This window comes from Salvelinus alpinus, chromosome 12, assembly GCF_045679555.1.
Source record: "Salvelinus alpinus chromosome 12, SLU_Salpinus.1, whole genome shotgun sequence".
NCBI lineage: Eukaryota > Metazoa > Chordata > Actinopteri > Salmoniformes > Salmonidae > Salvelinus > Salvelinus alpinus.
Window position 1 is genome coordinate 25946785 of NC_092097.1, and position 21113 is coordinate 25967897.

The 21113-nt window shown below is 42.1% G+C and overlaps 1 protein-coding gene across 2 annotated transcripts; it reads right to left on the minus strand.

The window, feature by feature from the left end:
• Positions 1-317: 317 nt before the first annotated feature.
• Positions 318-15920, minus strand: LOC139535755 (ETS domain-containing protein Elk-4-like). Of its 2 annotated transcripts, XM_071335525.1 has the most exons (6): positions 15378-15920; positions 5107-5321; positions 3040-3753; positions 2634-2882; positions 1851-1976; positions 318-900 (listed from the first exon to the last, which is right to left on the minus strand). In XM_071335525.1, the coding sequence occupies exons 2-6, from the start codon at positions 5311-5313 to the stop codon at positions 802-804; spliced, it is 1395 nt and encodes a 464-aa protein (XP_071191626.1). In that variant the 5' UTR covers positions 5314-5321; positions 15378-15920; the 3' UTR covers positions 318-801. The 2 variants fall into 2 exon arrangements, with proteins under 2 accessions (XP_071191626.1, XP_071191627.1); XM_071335526.1 differs by lacking the exon at positions 2634-2882 and having other exon boundaries at positions 666-900; positions 15378-15512.
• Positions 15921-21113: the final 5193 nt, after the last annotated feature.

Below are 21113 nucleotides of genomic sequence, written 5' to 3' on the forward strand. Positions count from 1 at the left end.
GGAATTACCATCTTCATAGAATGTTTTTATAATTTATCTTCAGATAATCGATGTCTGGAACTCAAAAGCAATAGTAAAAGTATGCAAATCAGGGAGCCAAATGAAGTGATGGGTTCGCGAATGACCCGTCACTAGTGGCTACACACAGAGTAAGACAAACGCCCGCACTACACAGACAGAAAGGGGCAATATTGCTGGAAATTCATTGGCAGATATTGTGTTAGGTTTGGCTTTTTAAGCCAATAGTGGCTAACCAGGGGTGGGATAATGTCAATGTTGCGTTGGTTAGATAGTAGCTGGGAGCTTGCAGTGTCCGATACTTGTGAGATTTGTTTATGACAGTTTGCAGTGAAACACGTGAAAATTGCATGTACTTTCAGAATTGTTTGGCGAGCTACTCATAGGTGGGCTGCGAGTTACTGGTATCTCGTGATTGACCTGTTGGAGACCCCTGGTTTAAAACATACAACAAATAGCAGGAACATTACCCATGAAAACATCTAAAAACTAAGTTGGAATTGACAACACAGCATCAAACTGAAAAAAAATCTGTAATATCATTGGTCTCAAGAACGGAGACACAATTGCCTGTTCCAGGTACAGATGCACATTTGTGACTGCTCAGCATGCAATCCGTGAACTTTGCAGCACCTGTTACTATGGCAATTCCTAAAAAGTCTGGCTAAGCCCTCTTTAGGGGAGTTGTGAACCACCGTGTCTTGTGTCTGTTTGGGGTGTGTGGGGGAGCTGAAGTAGGGCCTCAGTGTCTGGGTGCTCCACAGGTTCCAAGGATAAGGTCTCTTATGTCTTATGAGGGTCTGGGGTGAGGGGTCCAGGGGTGTTGGTCCCATCCAGGCTGTGTGTGGGGATATGGAAATGAGGGGTGAGCACCGAGGGGAACTGAAAGAGAACACATAAGAGAACACATGAGAACACAGAACTGCTTCAAATGGGTCATAAAGAGCAGAATTTGGGTCCATAGAATAGAGGACAGAAACAGACGACACAGTAAGGAGTAGAAACACAGGGTGTTTCTCAATATGCATACTACCGTGCTCCACACTCATGCTCAGAGTTCGTTCTCCGAGGACGCTAGTGTGGAGAATGCATAAAAAATTACATTTTGAGAAGCACTCCCCTGCTACTGCATTATCTTTGACCAATACAGACAAAGCAACTACATAAAGTAAATGCAAGCATGTAACTTCATAATTATCAGCCACCTATATGTGAAAAGTATTAATCTAGCCAGTCAGCTAGTTTTACATGTAAAAAACAACCTAAAACTAATGTAATGAAGAGGTAATGTAGATGGCCAACGTTAGCTACCAATTCTTTATCAGTTAGCCTACGCACACTACAGTGGCTATTCCAGGCAGTTAAACATTTCATAATTAACACAGTACGTATTTATTTTTAACGTATCAAGGCAACACGAGATGTGATTGGGCAACTTTTCATTCCAGTCTGAGGTAATTTTCTCACTTCAGCTCAAAACCAGCAGCCATTGTTTTCAAGAAATATTGAGTCGTTTTTTTACTTGGCTCGTCATATTACACCAACAATCCTGGGAATATTTCAATTGAAGCTTGAATCGATTAATACTGAGAAATTTGTACAAACGAAGTATGCATCTGCGAACAACCATCCATGTTCCATTTCATATACTTTGATTTGGACTCTGATTACCGTTCCATGCTCAAAGCACACTAGTATGCATATCGAACTGACAGAGAGGACAAGGACAGAAAGAGGGATAAGAGAAAGACTGAAGTGCAGTGGAGATTGGAGGGTTCCCTGAGAGAGGGATGAGTGAGGATAGAGTAATGAGAGTGGGGGTGTGTTCTGACCTGGAACAGGGTGTGTGCGCCCTGCTGGCGCCGGGTGGCAGGGCTGAGGGGAGCCACCGGGCTGAGCGTGCTCCAGAAGTGGATGTTAGACAAAAGGGGACTGGGGGTCAGCAACAGAGTGGGTGTCTGTAAATACACACACACAAAACACACAAGGAGCTAGTCAGCAATAGATTTGGACACATAAGTAGTCATTTGGGAATATCTCAAATGATGGCACAAAATTGTTCTCAAAACTAGAATTCCAGCTTTAAGTGCAAGTAGTCGTGCAGACTTGATAAAGACCAGAAGAGAAAAGATGTGCTCTTCTGTATCCATAATGGAGGCTTTGAGGGTTTCCCAGCAGCCCAAGGAAAAGTCAACCCAGAGGAGAAGCTGGCCTGGGGCTGGTTCAAACAGCGCTGTCTCATGACCACATTAACATATACGTTAAACCATAGAGGTAGAATCTGAGAGAATAATGAGACCATTGTCAGGTCCTGCTGATCTAATCTTAAGATCACAACAGGAACACATTGTCATGTGGTCAAACGGTCAACATCTCATTGTCATGGTACCTCTGTTCAGACTGGTAGAAGGGGTGTTCAATAAAACTACAAAATTGCTGCCATCTGCTGGGGGAAAACTAGCAATGAAATGTGTTGACATTTCACTTAGCCTTGTCCCTAATTGTAAATGTGTCTTCTCCTAATCAAGAACACATCTCAAACAATAATTCTGAGTGAGTGTGGAGTGTATAAGATTGCGTAAAAATGAATGTGTGTGTGTGTGCGTGTGTCTCACCTGTAGCAATGCAGGTGTGAGAGAGGCGGTGGGAAGGGAGGGGCTGTAGAGGTTCATAGGTGAGAGGTCAGAGGTGGTGACCACCAGTGTAGGAGTGGACAGCTCCAGGACTTTAGGAGGCTTGCGGGCCTTGCCCCCTGTGATATGGCCACTCACACACAACGGAGATAAACTCATCTCCCTATTCCCCCCCTTGTCCCTGTTCTCTACACACACCTCACCACCTGACACTTGGCCAAAACTCTGCACCTGAGAGATGGGGGCGGGGGGGAAGCAGTTGAATCACAGAAAGCAAAAACATGAATGCTAAATCCATCTTCATGTTTAGTAATCTGCGACTCTGTGGACTGGACGGAGATGGTCTCCATGTCGCAGTAGGTTTTGTGTGCATGTGTGTTTTCCTTACCCCCTGTATCTGCGTCTCTGTGGGCTGGGAGGAGATGGACTCGATGTCGCTGTCAATCACCAGCTCCTGGGTGGAGTCAGGCACCGTGATGGGGGAGGGGCTCCGAATGGGCAACTCTGATAGGCTGAAACTATTCAGGATTCGAAGACTCGAGGATTCCATGGGCTTGGCTTGCTCAAACGCACACACAGCCTGAGGCAGGAGGACAGAGTGTGTCATCACGACATCGCCCATGGGAGGGCACAATGGCGGATTAGGTGTTTCTATTGTAATCGGAGGGCTTCTCTTGGGAGGGGTGGTCCCGAACTTGATAACTGACGGCGACAGCATTGGCTGCTGAGAGGGCGGGTCTTGAGCCTGGGTATTGGACTTCCTGTCGGCCATCTTGTCTACAGGGTTCTCCATCTTAATGGACTTGAAGAGCTGGCGTCCATTTTGCAGCGAGGTGAGGGTGAAAGAGGTGTACAGGCCAGAGTGGATGTAGTCATTACGGTTGGATGGCTTAGTACTGGACCCCTGTGTCGCTGTCATACCTCCACCCCTGTCCCCACCTTCACCATCTCGGGAGTTGTTGTCGCCCCTCTCGGACAGGGGCAGGCTACCTCCTGCACCCCCCTCCCCTTCCGGCCGATCAGAGGCATCCCCTTTTAGGATGTCTGGGTAGGAGACGAAACGGTACACAAACTTCTGCCCGTTCACCTTCTTAATGATGTTCTAGAAGAGAGAGTAGGGGAGAGCGAGAAATGTTACGCTATGTGGAAAAATAGGCACAGAAGACAGACACTCTACACTCCCTTTCCTCCCCTCCCCCTCTCTCTCTTCCAAAAACAACCGACAGAGTAACCACTGTGTGGGACTGTTCCATTCTTCCTGTCTGTACCAAGCTAAATACAGCTCACCACCCCACCCACTGACAGAGGCAGGCTGTCTTTAGGCCAAACCACAGGCAGAGTGGACGAGACACACAGCGACATATGAACCCAGCAGTACTCTGGGTGGTGTGGTGACATCACAGGATGGCAAAACAGAAACTTCCCTGCCCATAGCTCTACCCAGCCCAGCATTAAACTAAACCCTGCACTCATTTTCAACAGGTCTCATCAAGGGGCCCCTTGTCAAAGTTAATGCATTGTGTGGGAGTGTAAGTTCGAGTGTATGTACCTTGTCATAGTATCTCAGTATTCTGCTGAGTTTGTTGTAATTCATGCTGTGTGTCTGTGTGTGTGTGTGTGGGGGGCCCTCTAAAATCTGTGATGCGGAGAACGCGGACGAGATCACGTAATCTAGACATTAAAACAGGATTCAACAATATAAAAAATTTACTTATTTGAAAATGTATTGACTTGCCCAAGATTATCATAGGACATGAACAAAATGCATCAGTGATTCTTATTTTCCTTCAACTTTCTGAAGAGGCAACAATGTGTGAATCCCGTCTGTGTGCTCGTTTGTGTATTCTGGTATATGGGAAGGCTTTTCAAAAAACCTTTGCAATTAAATGTTAACTACAAAGTAGCCTATGCCTACCTGGCAGAATGATATCAGGATTATTTTCATCATTCCAGAGGGTATTTGTTTAGCAAACTATGCAATCACATAAATGTGCACTACATAAAACAGCGCTAACCAAACAAGGCTCTTACATTTTTGTCATTTAGCAGACACTTATCCAGAGTGACTTACAGTAGTGGGTTCATACATTTTCATACTGGTCCTCCATGGGAATCAAACTCACAACCCTGGCGTTGCAAGCACCATGCTCTACCAAGTGAGCCAAGGACACTGTGTGCACTTGCTGGTGTGCACTTGAATCTTAGATTTTTCCCAGACCTCAAAAGTGGTCTGCTGATGTGGTTAAAGCATTGTTGTGGACTTAGAACATCCAATTGAAATGTTTCTACTAAAAATTGTGATCTTGAGAGCAAAAACCTGAAAACATGTTGGACAAATCAGAAACCTTGAAAAACAAAAATGGAGAAAACAGAATTTGTGAAAAAACTAAATGGAATTAGAAAAAAAAAAGTATAGATCTTATAGGGGTCTATGCATGCGTGTGTGTGTGTGTACCTTGTCGTAGTAGTATCTTAGGGCTCTGCTGAGCTTGTCGTAGTTCATACTGGGTTTGTTCTTCCGGGTGCCCCACAGCTTGGCCACCTCCTCTGCCTGCAGCAGCTTGAACTCGCCCTCCTCATTGGTCCAGCAGATCAGCTGATCATTGGTGGGGTCCAATAGGAGCTGGAGAAGGAACTGCCACAGGGTCACGGAGCTGTCCATGCTACCCGCTACAGAGAGAGAGAAAGGGGATGAAGATGCCAGACCAGACATGCAGTGTCACCAAAAGGCAGTTATTGGTGATTCCATGGTAAAGTCAACCTGAGCATGTAAAAATAAAGTTACATTTCCAAATGAAACCACATTCCAAATTATCATTAATGTTTATATGTTGGAGTTCAGGCTTTATTTGACCAATTAAAGCAGGAATTGCATGATTTCTTTATATTACAGTGTAGGAGGTCAACTCTCAAATAAGGCTTTTAGTCATTCATATTTCATTGCAATTAGAAAGGGCTCACAGAGCTTGTTTTTCCACTCACACCTGTCCCGCAGTGTTAATGAGGAAGATGAGATGTTAATGAAGCAATACAGAGCAAATTGAGTGTCTTGAGTTTTGTTTGCATGTTCTACAGTCTTGTAAATATAGGGGGAGTGACTGGGACAGTTTTGTAAAACATACACCTTACATCAGATTATTTAAACTTTCTCTGTAAAGCTAACTTTCATTAAGATTTTATATGGTCAACAAATGGGTCCTTTCTTTTCATTGTCAATACCCTTTTTCAGCATGATGAAATCTGTAACATTGATAAGTTGTGAATGTGATGGACATTGATTTATCAAATCGTAGCTTCACAGACTTGTGCATTCACCAGATTTTATATGCTTGTTCCGAGATGTATCCCGTAGACGTTTACTGAAGCAATTGTTGATATCTTGAAAATTGGGTTCAAGCTAAGAATATCTTGGAAAATATATGCTGAAATGCATTTCTCATATATGGCAGTACTGTTTTTTAGATAATATGTGAATAGTTTCATATGAAAGCCCTCCAAAATATACTGACTTCATCCAGTGTCCAGAAAAGTAGATTGGCAGCATAGGCACATGCATATGGTCTCACTTGCATATTTTGTTACAATGTTTCAGAAAAATTGTAATTACCCCAAAATATGATATTTTTGTGTCTACATTCAACTGGTAGGGGCTGATATTTATGAATAGCGAGGGAGAAAAATACATTTTAGGGTGTGGTACCTGGTCTTGTATACACTTTTTTATGTAACCTTTATTTAACTAGGCAAGTCAGTTAAGAACAAATTCTTATTTACAATGACAGCCTAGGAACAGTGGGTTAGCTGCCTTGTTCAGGGGCAGAACGACCGATTTTTTCCTTGTCAGCTCGGGGATTCAATCTAGCAACCTTTCGGTTACTAGTCCAACGCTCTAACCACCTGCCTCACGAGGAGCCCGCCTGTTACGTGAATGCAGTAAGAAGCCAAGGTAAGTTGCTAGCTAGCATTAAACGTATCTTATAAAAAACAACCAATCAATCATAATCACTAGTTATAACTACACATGGTTGATGATATTACTAGTTTATCTAGCGTGTCCTGCGTTGCATATAATCGATGTAGTGCGCATTCGCGAAAAAGGACTGTTGTTGCGCCAACGTGTACCTAAACATAAACATCAATGCCTTTCTTAAAATCAATACACAGAAGTATATATTTTTAAACCTGCATATTTAGCTAAAAGAAATCCAGATTAGCAGGCAATATTAACCAGGTGAAATGTCACTTCTCTTGCGTTCATTGCACGCAGAGTCAGGGTATATGCAACAGTTTGGGCCGCCTGGCTCATTGCAAACTAATTTGCCAGAATTTTACGTAATTATGACATAACATTGAAGGTTGTGCAATGTAACAGGAATATTTAGACTGATGGATGCCACCCGTTAGATAAAATACGAAACGGTTCCATATTTCACTGAAAGAATAAATGTTTTGTTTTCGAGATGATAGTTTCCGTATTCGACCATATTAATGACCTAAGGCTCGTATTTCTGTGTGTTATTATGTTATAATTAAGTCTATGATTTGATAGAGCAGTCTGACTGAGCGATGGTGGGCACCAGCAGGCTCGTAAGCATTCATTCAAAGAGCACTTTCGTGCGTTTTGCCAACAGCTCTGCTGTTTATGAATTCAAGCCTATCAACTCCCGAGATTAGGCTGGTGTAACCGATGTGAAATGGCTAGCTAGTTAGCGGGGTGCGCGCTAATAGCGTTTCAAACGTCACTCGCTCTGAGACTTGGAGTAGTTGTTCCCCTTGCTCTGCATGGGTAACGCTGCTTCGAGGGTGGCTGTTGTCGATGTGTTCCTGGTTCGAGCCCAGGTAGCGGCGAGGAGAGGCATGGAAGCTATACTGTTACACTGCCAATACTAAAGTGCCTATAAGAACATCCAATAGTCAAAGGTTAATCAAATACAAATGGTATAGAGAGAAATAGTCCTATAATTCCCATAATAACTACAACCTAAAACTTCTTACCTGGGAATATTGATGACTCATTTTAAAAGGAACCACCAGCTTTCATATGTTCTCATGTTCTGAGCAAGGAACTTAAACGTTAGCTTTCTTACATGGCACATATTGCACTTTTACTTTCTTCTCCAACACTTTGTTTTTGCATTATTTAAATTGATTTTATTGATGTATTATATTAAGTTAAAATAAGTGTTCATTCAGTATTGTTGTAATTGTCATTATTACAAATACATGTATAAAAAAAATTAAATAAAAAAAACGGCTGATTAATCGGTATCGGCGTTGAAAAATCAAAATCGGTCGACCTCTAATACAGTGCATTTGGAAAGTATTTAGACCCCTTCCCTTTTTCCACATTTTGTTACGTTACAGCCTTATTCTAAAATGGATTTTAATTTTGTTTTTAAAAAGCTTGTAGCGTCATACCCAAGAAGAATCAAGGCTGTAATCGCTGCCAAAGGTGCTTCACAAGGTACTTTGTAAAGGATCTGAATATTTATGTAAATGTAATATTTACAACATTTCTAAAAAACAGTGTTTGCTTTGTCATTATAGGGTATTGTGTGTAGATTGATGAGGGGGGGGGCACGATTTAATACATTTTAGAATAAGACAAAATGTAAAATGTGAAAAAAGTCTAGGGGTCTGAATATTTTCCGAATGCACTGTACACCTCAGACTTTTACTTATATGTTCAATCTCCCCAAAAAGTGTGTTTATGTCATGAAACATCCATAACGCTTTTTATTTTCTTTATTTCTTCAACATGCCACCATTGAAAAAAAAGTCTGCTTTTTGGGGTACACACTCCCCCCACGGGGTACCATAGACACACACATACGTTTAATTTTGCCTATATTTTGTTTGTTCATTCTGTGAGACATTAAAGTTGTGATTTTGCATGCAATTGTTATGTCCATAACACTTGAATCACCCTTATCAAACTGGTTAACTGCTCCTACTCATGGCCTTGTAAAGTCCCTCATTCAGAATCTACAGCCTCAGTCAACAAGCCTAGAGTATCTGCCCTTTTCTGCACTCAACAACGCAAAAGCAACAACAACAAAAAGTCTGGCACCAAGGCTATCAGATGTTAATGTCATTTGCAGCATTTGCTAATCTTGATCACCTAATAATGAGTTACTGTTTGGAATTCAAGGTGATTTGATGATCAGTGATTCTGCACAGCCCAGCTCCTTGGTCAGGCATATCATCTTGAATGTCCTTAAAAACAGTGTTTTTAAATTGAATCAGTCATGAAGAAAACATGTTTTAAACACCTTTTCACCTGTTCTCTAGAAATGCTGTACATTCATTCGCATACCACCCTGCATACCACTGCTGGCTTGCTTCTGAAGCTAAGCAGGGTTGGTCCTGGTCAGTCCCTGGATGGGAGACCAGGTGCTGCTGGAAGTGGTGTTGGAGGGCCAGTAGGAGGCACTCTTTCCTCTGGTCTAAACAAAGATCCCAATGCCCCAGGGCAGTGATTGGGGACACTGCTCTGTGTAGGGTGCCGTCTTTCGGATGGGACGTTAAACGGGTGTCCTGACTCTCTGAGGTCATTAAAGATCCCATGGCACTTATCGTAAGAGTAGGGGTGTTAACCCCGGTGTCCTGGCTAAATTCCCAATCTGGCCCTCAACCATCACGGTCACCTAATAATCCCCAGTTTACAATTGGATCATTCATCCCCCTCCTCTCCCCTGTAACTATTCCCCAGGTCGTTGCTGCAAATGAGAACGTGTTCTCAGTCAACTTACCTGGTAAAATAACGGTAAAATAAAATAAATAAATAAAATTCATAAGGCTTTGAGAGAGACAGAAACATTATATTTCTGAATTGTAAAGCTGCAGGGGACATCGGTGTTGTTTGGACTTCTCTAAAGGGGAACTAGAGGTGCAGCGGGAAAGCAGCCTTTCATACAACTCTGAATAACTCCATCACGCACCACTTCATGGACAACAACAAAGGAGCAGGGAGCTTCGTGCTGTATAACTCAGCTGTGAACTCGGCAGTGAGAGAACACACACAGAGGGGCTCAGAGGAGAGCTCTACTGTATGAGCCTGGCGTATGGAGGAAATAAGGCGGATTCTACTCCCCAGTCCAGGCCCATTAAATGGCTAGGTGGAGCCCACACCTATCCTGTCCCTTCAGATATTTAAATACAACAAGGATAGGGCCATAAACAGGACTTGGGTTGTTTTCAAACTGAGGAACAGCATTCGTTTTTAAAAATACAAAAAAGTGAATAGGCTAGTAAAGCTAAAAACTGATTTTGGTTGGTTGATTATGAATGCTAAACAAGACAGTTACACTAAATGTATCATAAACAACATACACATCAAAGCTATTAAGCACTACATACGTGCTCCTTCCCCTAAACAATATTATACTGAGATTGGGCCTGACACCATTTTAAAATCTCAATTTAAATAAGTTTGACTGCCTTAGATTTTTGTATTTTCTGGCATTCAATCTTCAATAGCTCTTATACAAAGCATGCCATGACTATGAAAATTATATATTCTGAATCAGGCGAGGATGGACAAAATCCACTTGTTTTTTTGTGGCTCTTAATCTTCAATAGTTTATATCATTTAAATAACACCATTTTTAAAAACATAATTCATTCTAAATGGATATCTAAAACACACTCCATACTGAAATCAAATACACTGCTCAAAAAAATAAAGGGAACACTTAAACAACACAATGTAACTCCAAGTCAATCACACTTCTGTGAAATCAAACTGTCCACTTAGGAAGCAACACTGATTGACAATAAATTTCACATGCTGTTGTGCAAATGGCATAGACAAAAGGTGGAAATTATAGGCAATTAGCAAGACACCCCCAATAAAGGAATGGTTCTGCAGGTGGTGACCACAGACCACTTCTCAGTTCCTATGCTTCCTGGCTGATGTTTTGGTCACTTTTGAATGCTGGCGGTGCTTTCACTCTAGTGGTAGCATGAGACGGAGTCTACAACCCACACAAGTGGCTCAGGTAGTGCAGTTCATCCAGGATGGCACATCAATGTGAGCTGTGGCAAAAAGGTTTGCTGTGTCTGTCAGCGTAGTGTCCAGAGCATGGAGGCGCTACCAGGAGACAGGCCAGTACATCAGGAGACATGGAGGAGGCCGTAGGAGGGCAACAACCCAGCAGCAGGACCGCTACCTCCGCCTTTGTGCAAGGAGGTGCACTGCCAGAGCCCTGCAAAATGACCTCCAGCAGGCCACAAATGTGCATGTGTCAGCATATGGTCTCACAAGGGGTCTGAGGATCTCATCTCGGTACCTAATGGCAGTCAGGCTACCTCTGGCAAGCACATGGAGGGCTGTGCGGCCCCACAAAGAAATGCCACCCCACACCATGACTGACCCACCGCCAAACCGGTCATGCTGGAGAATGTTGCAGGCAGCAGAACGTTCTCCACGGCGTCTCCAGACTCTGTCACGTCTGTCACGTGCTCATGTGCTCAGTGTGAACCTGCCTTCATCTGTGAAGAGCACAGGGCGCCAGTGGCGAATTTGCCAATCTTGGTGTTCTCTGGCAAATGCCAAACGTCCTGCACGGTGTTGGGCTGTAAGCACAACCCCCACCTGTGGACGTCGGGCCCTCATACCACCCTCATGGAGTCTGTTTCTGACCGTTTGAGCAGACACATGCACATTTGTGGCCTGCTGGAGGTCATTTTGCAGGGCTCTGGCAGTGCACCTCCTTGCACAAAGGCGGAGGTAGCGGTCCTGCTGCTGGGTTGTTGCCCACCTACGGCCTCCTCCACGTCTCCTGATGTACTGGCCTGTCTCCTGGTAGCACCTCCATGCTCTGGACACTACGCTGACAGACACAGCAAACCTTTTTGCCACAGCTCACATTGATGTGCCATCCTGGATGAACTGCACTACCTGAGCCACTTGTGTGGGTTGTAGACTCCGTCTCATGCTACCACTAGAGTGAAAGCACCGCCAGCATTCAAAAGTGACCAAAACATCAGCCAGGAAGCATAGGAACTGAGAAGTGGTCTGTGGTCACCACCTGCAGAACCATTCCTTTATTGGGGGTGTCTTGCTAATTGCCTATAATTTCCACCTTTTGTCTATTCCATTTGCACAACAGCATGTGAAATTTATTGTCAATCAGTGTTGCTTCCTAAGTGGACAGTTTGATTTCACAGAAGTGTGATTGACTTGGAGTTACATTGTGTTGTTTAAGTGTTCCCTTTATTTTTTTGAGCAGTGTATATTTGGGTCAGTATCAATGTGTGACGTCACGTCCGTAAAACAACCTGCACACGCATCAAGCTGACAATGGGAGGTGTCACAACTGGCCTATGAGGACAACCTTGGGTAAGATCATTTCTTACCTTAACATGAAAGTAGCCTAGACTATCCCTTTATGGTTTATTGTTATAGATCATTTTTGGGTGGAGTGAACTACACCTGCTGAAATTTTGCATGAAAGGAGAGTGTAATATGGGTGGTGCATTACAGAGATGAGCTGCTGTTAGAGCTGAGCGATTACACAGAAGTTTTTATTTTATCCCTCGATTATTAAACAACTAATTGACCGACGTAGGTTCAATTGCTTGAATTCAATTTAGTAGGCATGACAAATGTATTATAAAAATGTCAGTTATATAATCAAAATCAATAAATAAAGCATGTTTTGGGGCTCATTCTGTAGTCATGGCACGCTTTGTGTAAAAGCTATTGAAGATTGAAAGCACCCAAATCCTAAAAATAAACAAACACAAAAATAATTATATTTGTCCATCCTCCCCGATTGAGAACTTTAATGGTCATGGCACGCTTTGTCTAAGAGTTACTGAAGATTGGGGGCTTTCAAACAAATCCTAAAAGAAAATGTATCAAATAAAAAAAAACTGTGCATATTTGACCATCCTCCCCCAATTCAGAAAATGTTCATAGTCATTCCACAATGTATAAGAGCTATTGAAGATTGAAAGCTGAAAACATACTAATACAATTCTAATAAAATACAAAAAGCTGTGTATTTTTCTCCATCCTTCCCCGATTCAGACTATATAATTTTTATAGTCATGGCACTTTGTGTAAGAGCTACTGAAAATTGAAAGCCAGAAGAAAAATTATAAAACAACCCCCCCCCCCAATTCAGAAAATGTTCATAGTCATTCCACAATGTATAAGAGCTATTGAAGATTGAAAGCTGAAAACATACTAATACAATTCTAATAAAATACAAAAAGCTGTGTATTTTTCTCCATCCTTCCCCGATTCAGACTATATAATTTTTATAGTCATGGCACTTTGTGTAAGAGCTACTGAAAATTGAAAGCCAGAAGAAAAATTATAAAACAACCCCCCCCCCCGCAAAAAAACCCTGTGGATAATTGTCCATACTCCCCCAATTCAGAATATACAGTGCATTTGGACCCCATCCCTTTTCCCACATTTTGTTACGTTACAGCCTTATTCTAAAATGTATTAAATATATACATGTTTCCATCAATCTACAAACAATACCCCCTAACGACAAAGTGAAAAAAGGTTTTTAGAAATGTTTGCAAATGTATTAAAAATAAAAATAAAAAGAACAAAAATACCTTATTTACATAACTATTCAGACCCTTTGCTATGAGACTTGAAATTGAGCTCAGGTGCATCCTGTTTCCATTGATCATCTTTAACATGTTTCTACAACTTGATTGGAGTCCACCTGTGTTAAATTCTATTGATTGGACATGCTTTGGAAAGGCACACACACCTGTCTATATAAGATCCCACAGTTGACAGTATATGTCAAAGAAAAAAACAAGCCATGAGGTCGAAGGAATTGTCCATAGAGCTCTGAGACAGGATTGTGTCGAGACAGATCTGGGGAAGGGTACCCAAAAATGTCTGCAGCATTGAAGGTCCCCCAAGAACACAATGCCCCCATCGTTCTTAAATTGATGAATTTTGGAACCACCAAGACTTCCTAGAGCTGCCCGCTCAACCAAACTGAGCATTCAGGGAAGAAGGGAGGGGACCAATAACCCGATAGTCACTCTGACAGTTACTCTGTGGCAATGGGAGAACCTTCCAGAAGGACAACAACCTCTGCCACACTCCACCAATTATGGTAGAGTGGCCAGATGGAAGCCACTCCTCAGTAAAAGGCACGACAGCCAACTTCGAGTTTACCAAAAGGCACTTAAAGGACTCTGAGCATGAGAAACATGGTTCTCTGGTCTGATGAAACCAGGATTGAACTATTTGGCCTGAATGCCAAGCGTCAAGTCTGGAGGAAATATGGCACCATCCCTACGGTGAAGCGAGGTGGCAGCAACATGCTATTGGGATGTTTTTCAGCAGCAGTGACTGGGAGACTAGTCAGGATCAAGTGAAAGATTAACGGAGTACTGATGAAAACCTGCTCCAGAGCGCTCAGGACCTCAGACTGGGTCGAAGGTTCACCTTCCAACAAGATGACAACCCTAAGCATATAGCCAACACAATGCAGGAGTGTCTTCAGGACGAGTCTCAAAGTCCTTCAGTGGCCCAGCTAGAGGCTGGATAGAACATCTCTGGAGAGACCTGAAAATAGCTGTGCACCGACACTCCCCATCCAACTTGACAGAGCTTGAGGAGCTGGAGAGAAGAATGGGCAAAAACTCCCCAAAGACAGGTGTGCCAAGCTTGTAGCATCATACTCAAGGCTGTAATCACTGCCAAAGGTGCTTCAATAAAGTACTGAGTAAAGGTTCTGAATACTTATATAAATGTGATTTCAGTTTATTTTAAATAGTTTTGCAAAAATGTCAACCTGTGTTCGCTTTGTCATTATGGGCTATTGTGTGTAGATTGAGGGGAATCAATTTTAGAATAAGGCTAACGTAACAATGTGGAATAAGTCATGGGGTCTGAATACTTTCCGAATGCACTATCATTATCATAATGGCATTCTTTGCATAAGTTATTGATGATTAGAAATCGGAATATCTACCGAGTATCTAATAGAAAACGAATTGTACCTCGGTTTGATGTGGTACATCTGACTGCTTGCTCTCTGCATAGGTTTATGGGGCAAGAAGGCCTGATAGGGTTGTGTACTGAACACTGCCTACCTAATGCTTGTGCGTCTAAGAGGCTTAGATAAGTAAATCTGCCTTGACTCATCCAGGCCAGCTGGGACACACCCCCTACTCACAATCTGACCGTGTAAAAGGGGTCAAAACGGGACCAACTGGCTCTCAGTGCGGCCGCCAAGAGACAAGATTATTTATATATAAATATATATATGATTAGAGTTTATCCGACTATGTAACGACACAGCACTCACACACAGCTAGGACCCACAGAGAAGAGTGAGATGTCACTTGCAATATGTTTGTGGTGTTTTAGTTTGTCCACCAAAACAATATAATACCGTATAACAAATCACTAAAATACGGTGTTAATGTGATAGTTGACATTGCTTTTGTTAGTTACTAAATTAACTATCTTGAAATTCAGACAGCTAGCTGTTGGCTACAACATGGCCATTTCGCTAACGTTAGTAGTTAACCAACGCTAATTTAGCTAGCTGCACGAAAACCACCACTTGTTAGCTAGCCTAACGCTGAGATTGGATGTAACAATGCATTTACCCATATTGCAATTAGCTAGCTAGCATTTATTGTCATACCCTTTGTCACCAAGCTAGCTGGTTTACAGTATTGTAACTAGCGAACTACGCAAGCGTTAGTTACGGTACGTTGGTAGCTTACCTTGCTAGTATAGCTCGCTTAAAATATGAGCCGTCCAGAAGTGTCGATAAAAGTCCCAAAACATGACAGAAAATGAGCTTGCTATGTTCAGCAAGCCGAGTAGCAAATGGGTAACTACGTCATTTCAGTAAAAACTATAAATTGCCGTATACGTTTATGGCGATAAAAATACAGTGCGAATATTTAAGAACAGGAAATTAAAACCATGCTGTGATCACTTCCTTTTTTTGTTTGCGTTCCATAAACGCATTGTTTTTTGTCACCGCCGACTGCTACTGTGGTTTGAAGTGTCGTCGCGCCAACCAATTTTACTTTCAGCTAGTTACATTTGTCTTCCTGTCTTGACAAAAATTATATATATTAAACGATGCTGCAAGCTAAAATAAGTTCGCTGTCGACCCACAATCATATTGTGTAGGCCTGTAATGTAATATCGCAAGTTACAATTTAAAAGGCAGGTTTGCTAAGAAATAAGCATCTCGCTATTGTCATGCTTCTGAATCTCGTCTCGCATGAAGCATTGGTGCGTAGGAGACGTGGAGTGAGACATGTTGCGGCAACCACCCACCGCTGACGGCTATTCTAAAACAACTGGAAACATATTTAGTGCTTCTAGAATGTGTTGTCTGCCAATATGTTTTTTCCAGGTGTAAATATGCGTTATGTCACATTCTGCTTTTGACACTACTTTTCAGAGCAGAGATGGGTCAAAATAAAATCGGGCCAACCTGCTCAACAAATACCCCATCTGACCACTCTGTAGCAGCCTTGCACAACATTTACATTTGTTTGATCAGATTTTCAAAGGGCAAAGCATGTCCAGAGACAGAGTAACCAGTGTCTACTGTCGAGATGGATTGTAGGTTGCCTCTATAGATCATGCTCAGAAACCTATGGATCTCCTTTCCTTATCCTTATGAAAGAACAGCCTTTTCTGTACCGTGGAGGCATCTGGTGTGTGGTATTGGAGTGTCATACCTCTATTGACCAGATGCTTCAGTGGCAGTGGTGAACTGAAATTCAGCTATTTCCATACAGTGGATATTTTTCATGATTACAATGATCTAAGCCCCAAACAAAGTATATCGTCAGCTCACACCAAGCATAATGTAAAGAAAGGAAACTTGTATGAGACACACAGGCTAGTAGTAATGTAATACCAACCTGTGTAAGTAATGTGATACTGTAGTCATGTTATGGTTAGTGTATGTCTGTGAGTGTGTTTTACCAGTACAGTTCACCATATTGAGGGCACTAGGAGAGTAGAGAGGTTTTCAATGAAAGATAAAATGCAGGCTACACACATGACACTGGTTCAAGCACTGGACAGAAAACACACAGACTAGAGTGAACAAATGCTAAGATTGGTCAAAACATTGAATCACTCGAGTATATCAAATTTGTGGACAAATTATTCAACTTTTCAAATTCTGAGAGGGTTGTGGAGAGCTATAGATGGACTGTATATTTTTACTAAGATGGATCGAGAACTCACACAGAGTAGAAATAGCTGTTAAGCACAGATCTAGGATCAGTTGGGCTACCCTCCCTCCCCAATCTAAACCTCAACCATTACAGGGGGAAACACTAACCTGATATTTTGTATATAAATATACTGTATTTTACCATTCATAGACCAGCATCTGGTAGTAACCCTTCTCCATTGCAAACTTCATGTGAAATTCAGGACAATCTGAAGAACACCACCACAACATAAATGAAAAGATACCATAGACTACATTCATTCAGCTTGCCTGATGACTTAAACTGAATTATTTTGCAGAACCACCTTTTGCAGCAATTACAGCTGCAAGTCTCTTGAGGAAATGTCTCTATAAGCTTGGCACATCTAGCCACTGGAATTTTTGCCCATTCTTCAATGCAAAACTGCTCCAGCTCCTTCAAGTTGGATTGGTTCCGCTGGTGTAAAGCAATCTTTAAGTCATACCACAGATTCTCGATTGGATTGCGGCCTGGGCTTTGACTAGGCCATTCCAAGACATTTAAATGTTTCCCCTTAAACCACTCGAGTGTTGCTTTAGCAGTATGCTTAGGGCCATTGTCCTGCTGGAAGGTGAACCTCCGTCCCAGTCCCAAATCTCTGGAAAACAAACAGGTTTCCCTCAAGAATTTCCCTGTATTTAGCACCATCCATCATTCCTTCAAGTCTGACCAGTTTCCCAGTCCCTACTGATGAAAAACATCCCCACAGCATGATGCTGCCACCACCATGCTTCACTGTGAGGATGGTGTTCTCTGGGTGATGAGGTGTTGGGTTTGTGCCAGACATAGCGCTTTCCTTGATAACAGGGGAGGTTAGCATTTTTGATGGGGTGTGACATTTGTGCGTCTATAACTTTCTCACTCATCATTATTTATTCAGGATTGTCTAAACAGTGCCTTCGGAAAGTATTCAGACCCCTTGACTTTTTCCACATATTGGTACGTTACAGCCTTATTCTAAAATTGATTCAAAATTATTTTTCTTCATCAATCTACACACAACACCCAATAAAGACAAAGCAAAAACAGGTTAACAAAATTAACATAAGTATTCAGAGCCTTTACTCAGTAATTTGTTGAAACACCTTTGCTAGCGATTAGAGCATTGGGTCTTCTTGGGTATGACACTACAAGCTTAGAACACCTGAATTTGGGGAGTTTCTTCCATTCTTCTCTGCAGATCCTCTCAAGCTCTGTCAAGTTGGATGGGGAGCGTCCCTGTACATATTTTCAGGTCTCTCCAGAGATGTTAGATCGAGTTCAGTCTGAGGTACTGAGCGCTCTGGAGCAGGTTTTCATCAAGGATCTCCCTGTACTTTGCTATGTTCATCTTTGCCTCGATCCTGACTAGTCTCCCAGTACCTGCCGCTGGAAAACATCTCCACAGCATGATGCTGCCACCACCATGCTTCACCGTAGGGATGGTGCCATGTTTCCTCCAGACGTGTCGCTTGGCATTCAGGCCAAATCTTGTTTTCATCAGACCAGAGAATCTTGTTTCTCATGGTATGAGTGTCTTTAGTTGCTTTTTGGCAAACTCAAAATGGGCTGTCATGTGCCTTTTACTGAGCAGTAGCTTCCGTCTGGCCACTCTACCATAAAGACCTGATTGGTGGAGTGCTGCAGAGATGGTTGTCCTTCTGGAAGGTTCTTCCATCTCCACACAGAGGAACTCCAGAGCTCTGTCAGACTGACCATTTAGTTCTTGGTCACCTCCCTGACCAAGGCCCTTCTCCCCCGATTGCTCAGTTTTAGCCAGCTCTAGGAAGAGACTTGGTGTTTCCAAACTTGTTCCATTTAAGAATGATGGAGGCACTGTGTTCTTGGGGACCTTCAATGCTGCAGACATTTTTTGGAACCCTTCCCCAGATCTGTGCCTCGACACAATCCTGTCTCGGAGCTCCACAGACAATTCCTTCGACCTCATGGCTTGGTTTTTGCTCTGACATGCACTGTCAACTGTGGGACCTTATATAGACAGGTGTGTGCCTTTCCAAATCATGTCCAATCGATTGAAGTTCCACAGGTGGACTCCAATAAAGTTGTAGAAGCATCTCAAGGATGAGCAATGGAAACAGGATGCACCTGAGCTCAATTTCGAGTCTCATAGCAAAGGATCTGCATACTTACACTACCATTCAAAAGTTTGGGGCTACTTAGAAATGTCCTTGTTTGTTGAAAGAAAATCACTTTCCTTGTCCATTAAAATGACATCAAATTGATCAGAAATACAGTGTAGACATTGTTAATGTTGTAAATTACTATTGTAGCTGGAAATGGCTGACTTGTGAGGCGTCTGTTTCTCAAACTAGACACTCTAATGTACTTGTCCTCTTGCTCAGTTGTGCACCGGGGCCTCCCACTCCTCTTTCTATCCAGTTTGCGCTGTTCTGTGAAGGGCGTAGTACACAGTGTTGTATGAGATCTTCAGTTTCTTGGCAATTTCTCGCATGGAATAGCGTTCATTTCTCAGAACAAGAATAGAGTTGACAAGTTTCAGAAGAAAGGTATTTGTTTCTGGACATTTTGAGCCTGTAATCGAACCCACAAATGCTGATGCTCCAGATACTCAACTAGTCGAAAGGCCAGGTTTATTGCTTCTTTTATTAGAACAACAGTTTTCAGCTGTGCTAACATAATTGCAAAAGGGTTTTCTAATGATCAATTAGCCTTTTAAAATTATAAATTTGGATTAGCTAACACAACGTGCCATTGGAACACAGGAGTGATGGTATTCCATAAAAAATCTGCCGTTTCCAGCTACAACAGTAATTTACAACATTAACAATGTCTACACTGTATTTCTGATCAATTTGATGTTATTTTAATAGACAAAAAAAAATGCTTTTCTTTCAAAAACAAGGACATTTCTAAGTGGCCCCAAATTTTTGAACAGTTGTGTATGTAAATAAGGTATTTCTGTTTTTTATTAGTCATAAATTAGCAAAAATGTAGAACAATCTTTTTTCGCTTTGTCATTATGGGGTATTGTGTGTAGATTACTGAGGATGTTTAAAAAAAAGAAAAAGATTTTAGAATAAGGCTGTAAGTTGTCTGAATACTTTCCGAAGGAACTGTAATCATGGTAGCATCCACATTTATGTATGTGTTTAAAAATACATATTCTATTCTTGTTTACAACAAAAATGACCTTAAAAGGGTCATATTAGATTGTGTAGAAATGCAGGAAATTAGTTTTAGATGCCCAAGGAAAGTCTGAGCGAAGACCCCCAAACTCCGCCAGGTTATGCGGAGTTCTAAAACCAAAGTTGTGCCCCTGGCCACATGTCCTACCTATATATCAGTACACTCTTAATAACAACCTAAAAATTACGAAACGTATATTCGAGCAAATAAGCCATTACATTTCTTGTTGACCAAATTCGACACTTATTGACCGCTATACAAAAACTCCTTGCTTGGTTAGCAAAAGAAAAGAAATGGCACCTGCTGGAAAATACAGACTTTTGGCAGAGTTGGGACTCTTGCTTCACCTCTTCCTCTCTGACCCACTTTTCAATCAACTATTGTTTTCTCGAAGTAGAAAAACATGCTAACATTTAAAAATGAGATTCTACTTATCCTAATATCAAAACAAAATTGCACAATTAGCTGCATTTGTTTTGATAACCATCAATTTGGGATTCCACCCTGTAAACATAATTTGGCCAATGACATGCGGTTGGAGGAGTCTCATTTCATTCAAGCGCATTTTCACATACTTTCCCTCTCCTTGACTTTTTGACCTTTTTCCAAAAAGAGGCCAGAGGAAAGAGGACGCATGAGTTAAGCAAAACCAATTGACAAAAGCCCTAGGGTGAGTGATGGAGGCTTACAGCTACCCAGATATCTCAGGTTTGTAAAGGGGAATGAAAAAGGGCAGGGGATGCTATTTAAATTTAAAAAATGAAATGCAACCCAGACTTCTTCTAGACATTCCCAGAACAACTCAGCTCCACACAGAGCCAGACATTCCAGTTTTACAGGCAGGCTGGCTTCTGAAGCGCACAGGGAGAATTCCTCTCTCTCTCTAGCATTGAACACCCACATTCCTTCACCCTGTAACAGCGGAATCAATGGTAGAAATATGCCATCATTCACAGTACTGGAGTCTACGGCATTCTCTTCCCAGGCAGTCTTGTAGGAACGGCCTACCGCTGTGGTTGCTGTGCCACCACCTACCCACTGTCACAATCCTCCCCATTGTTTGGAGAAAAGAAAAATAAACACTTT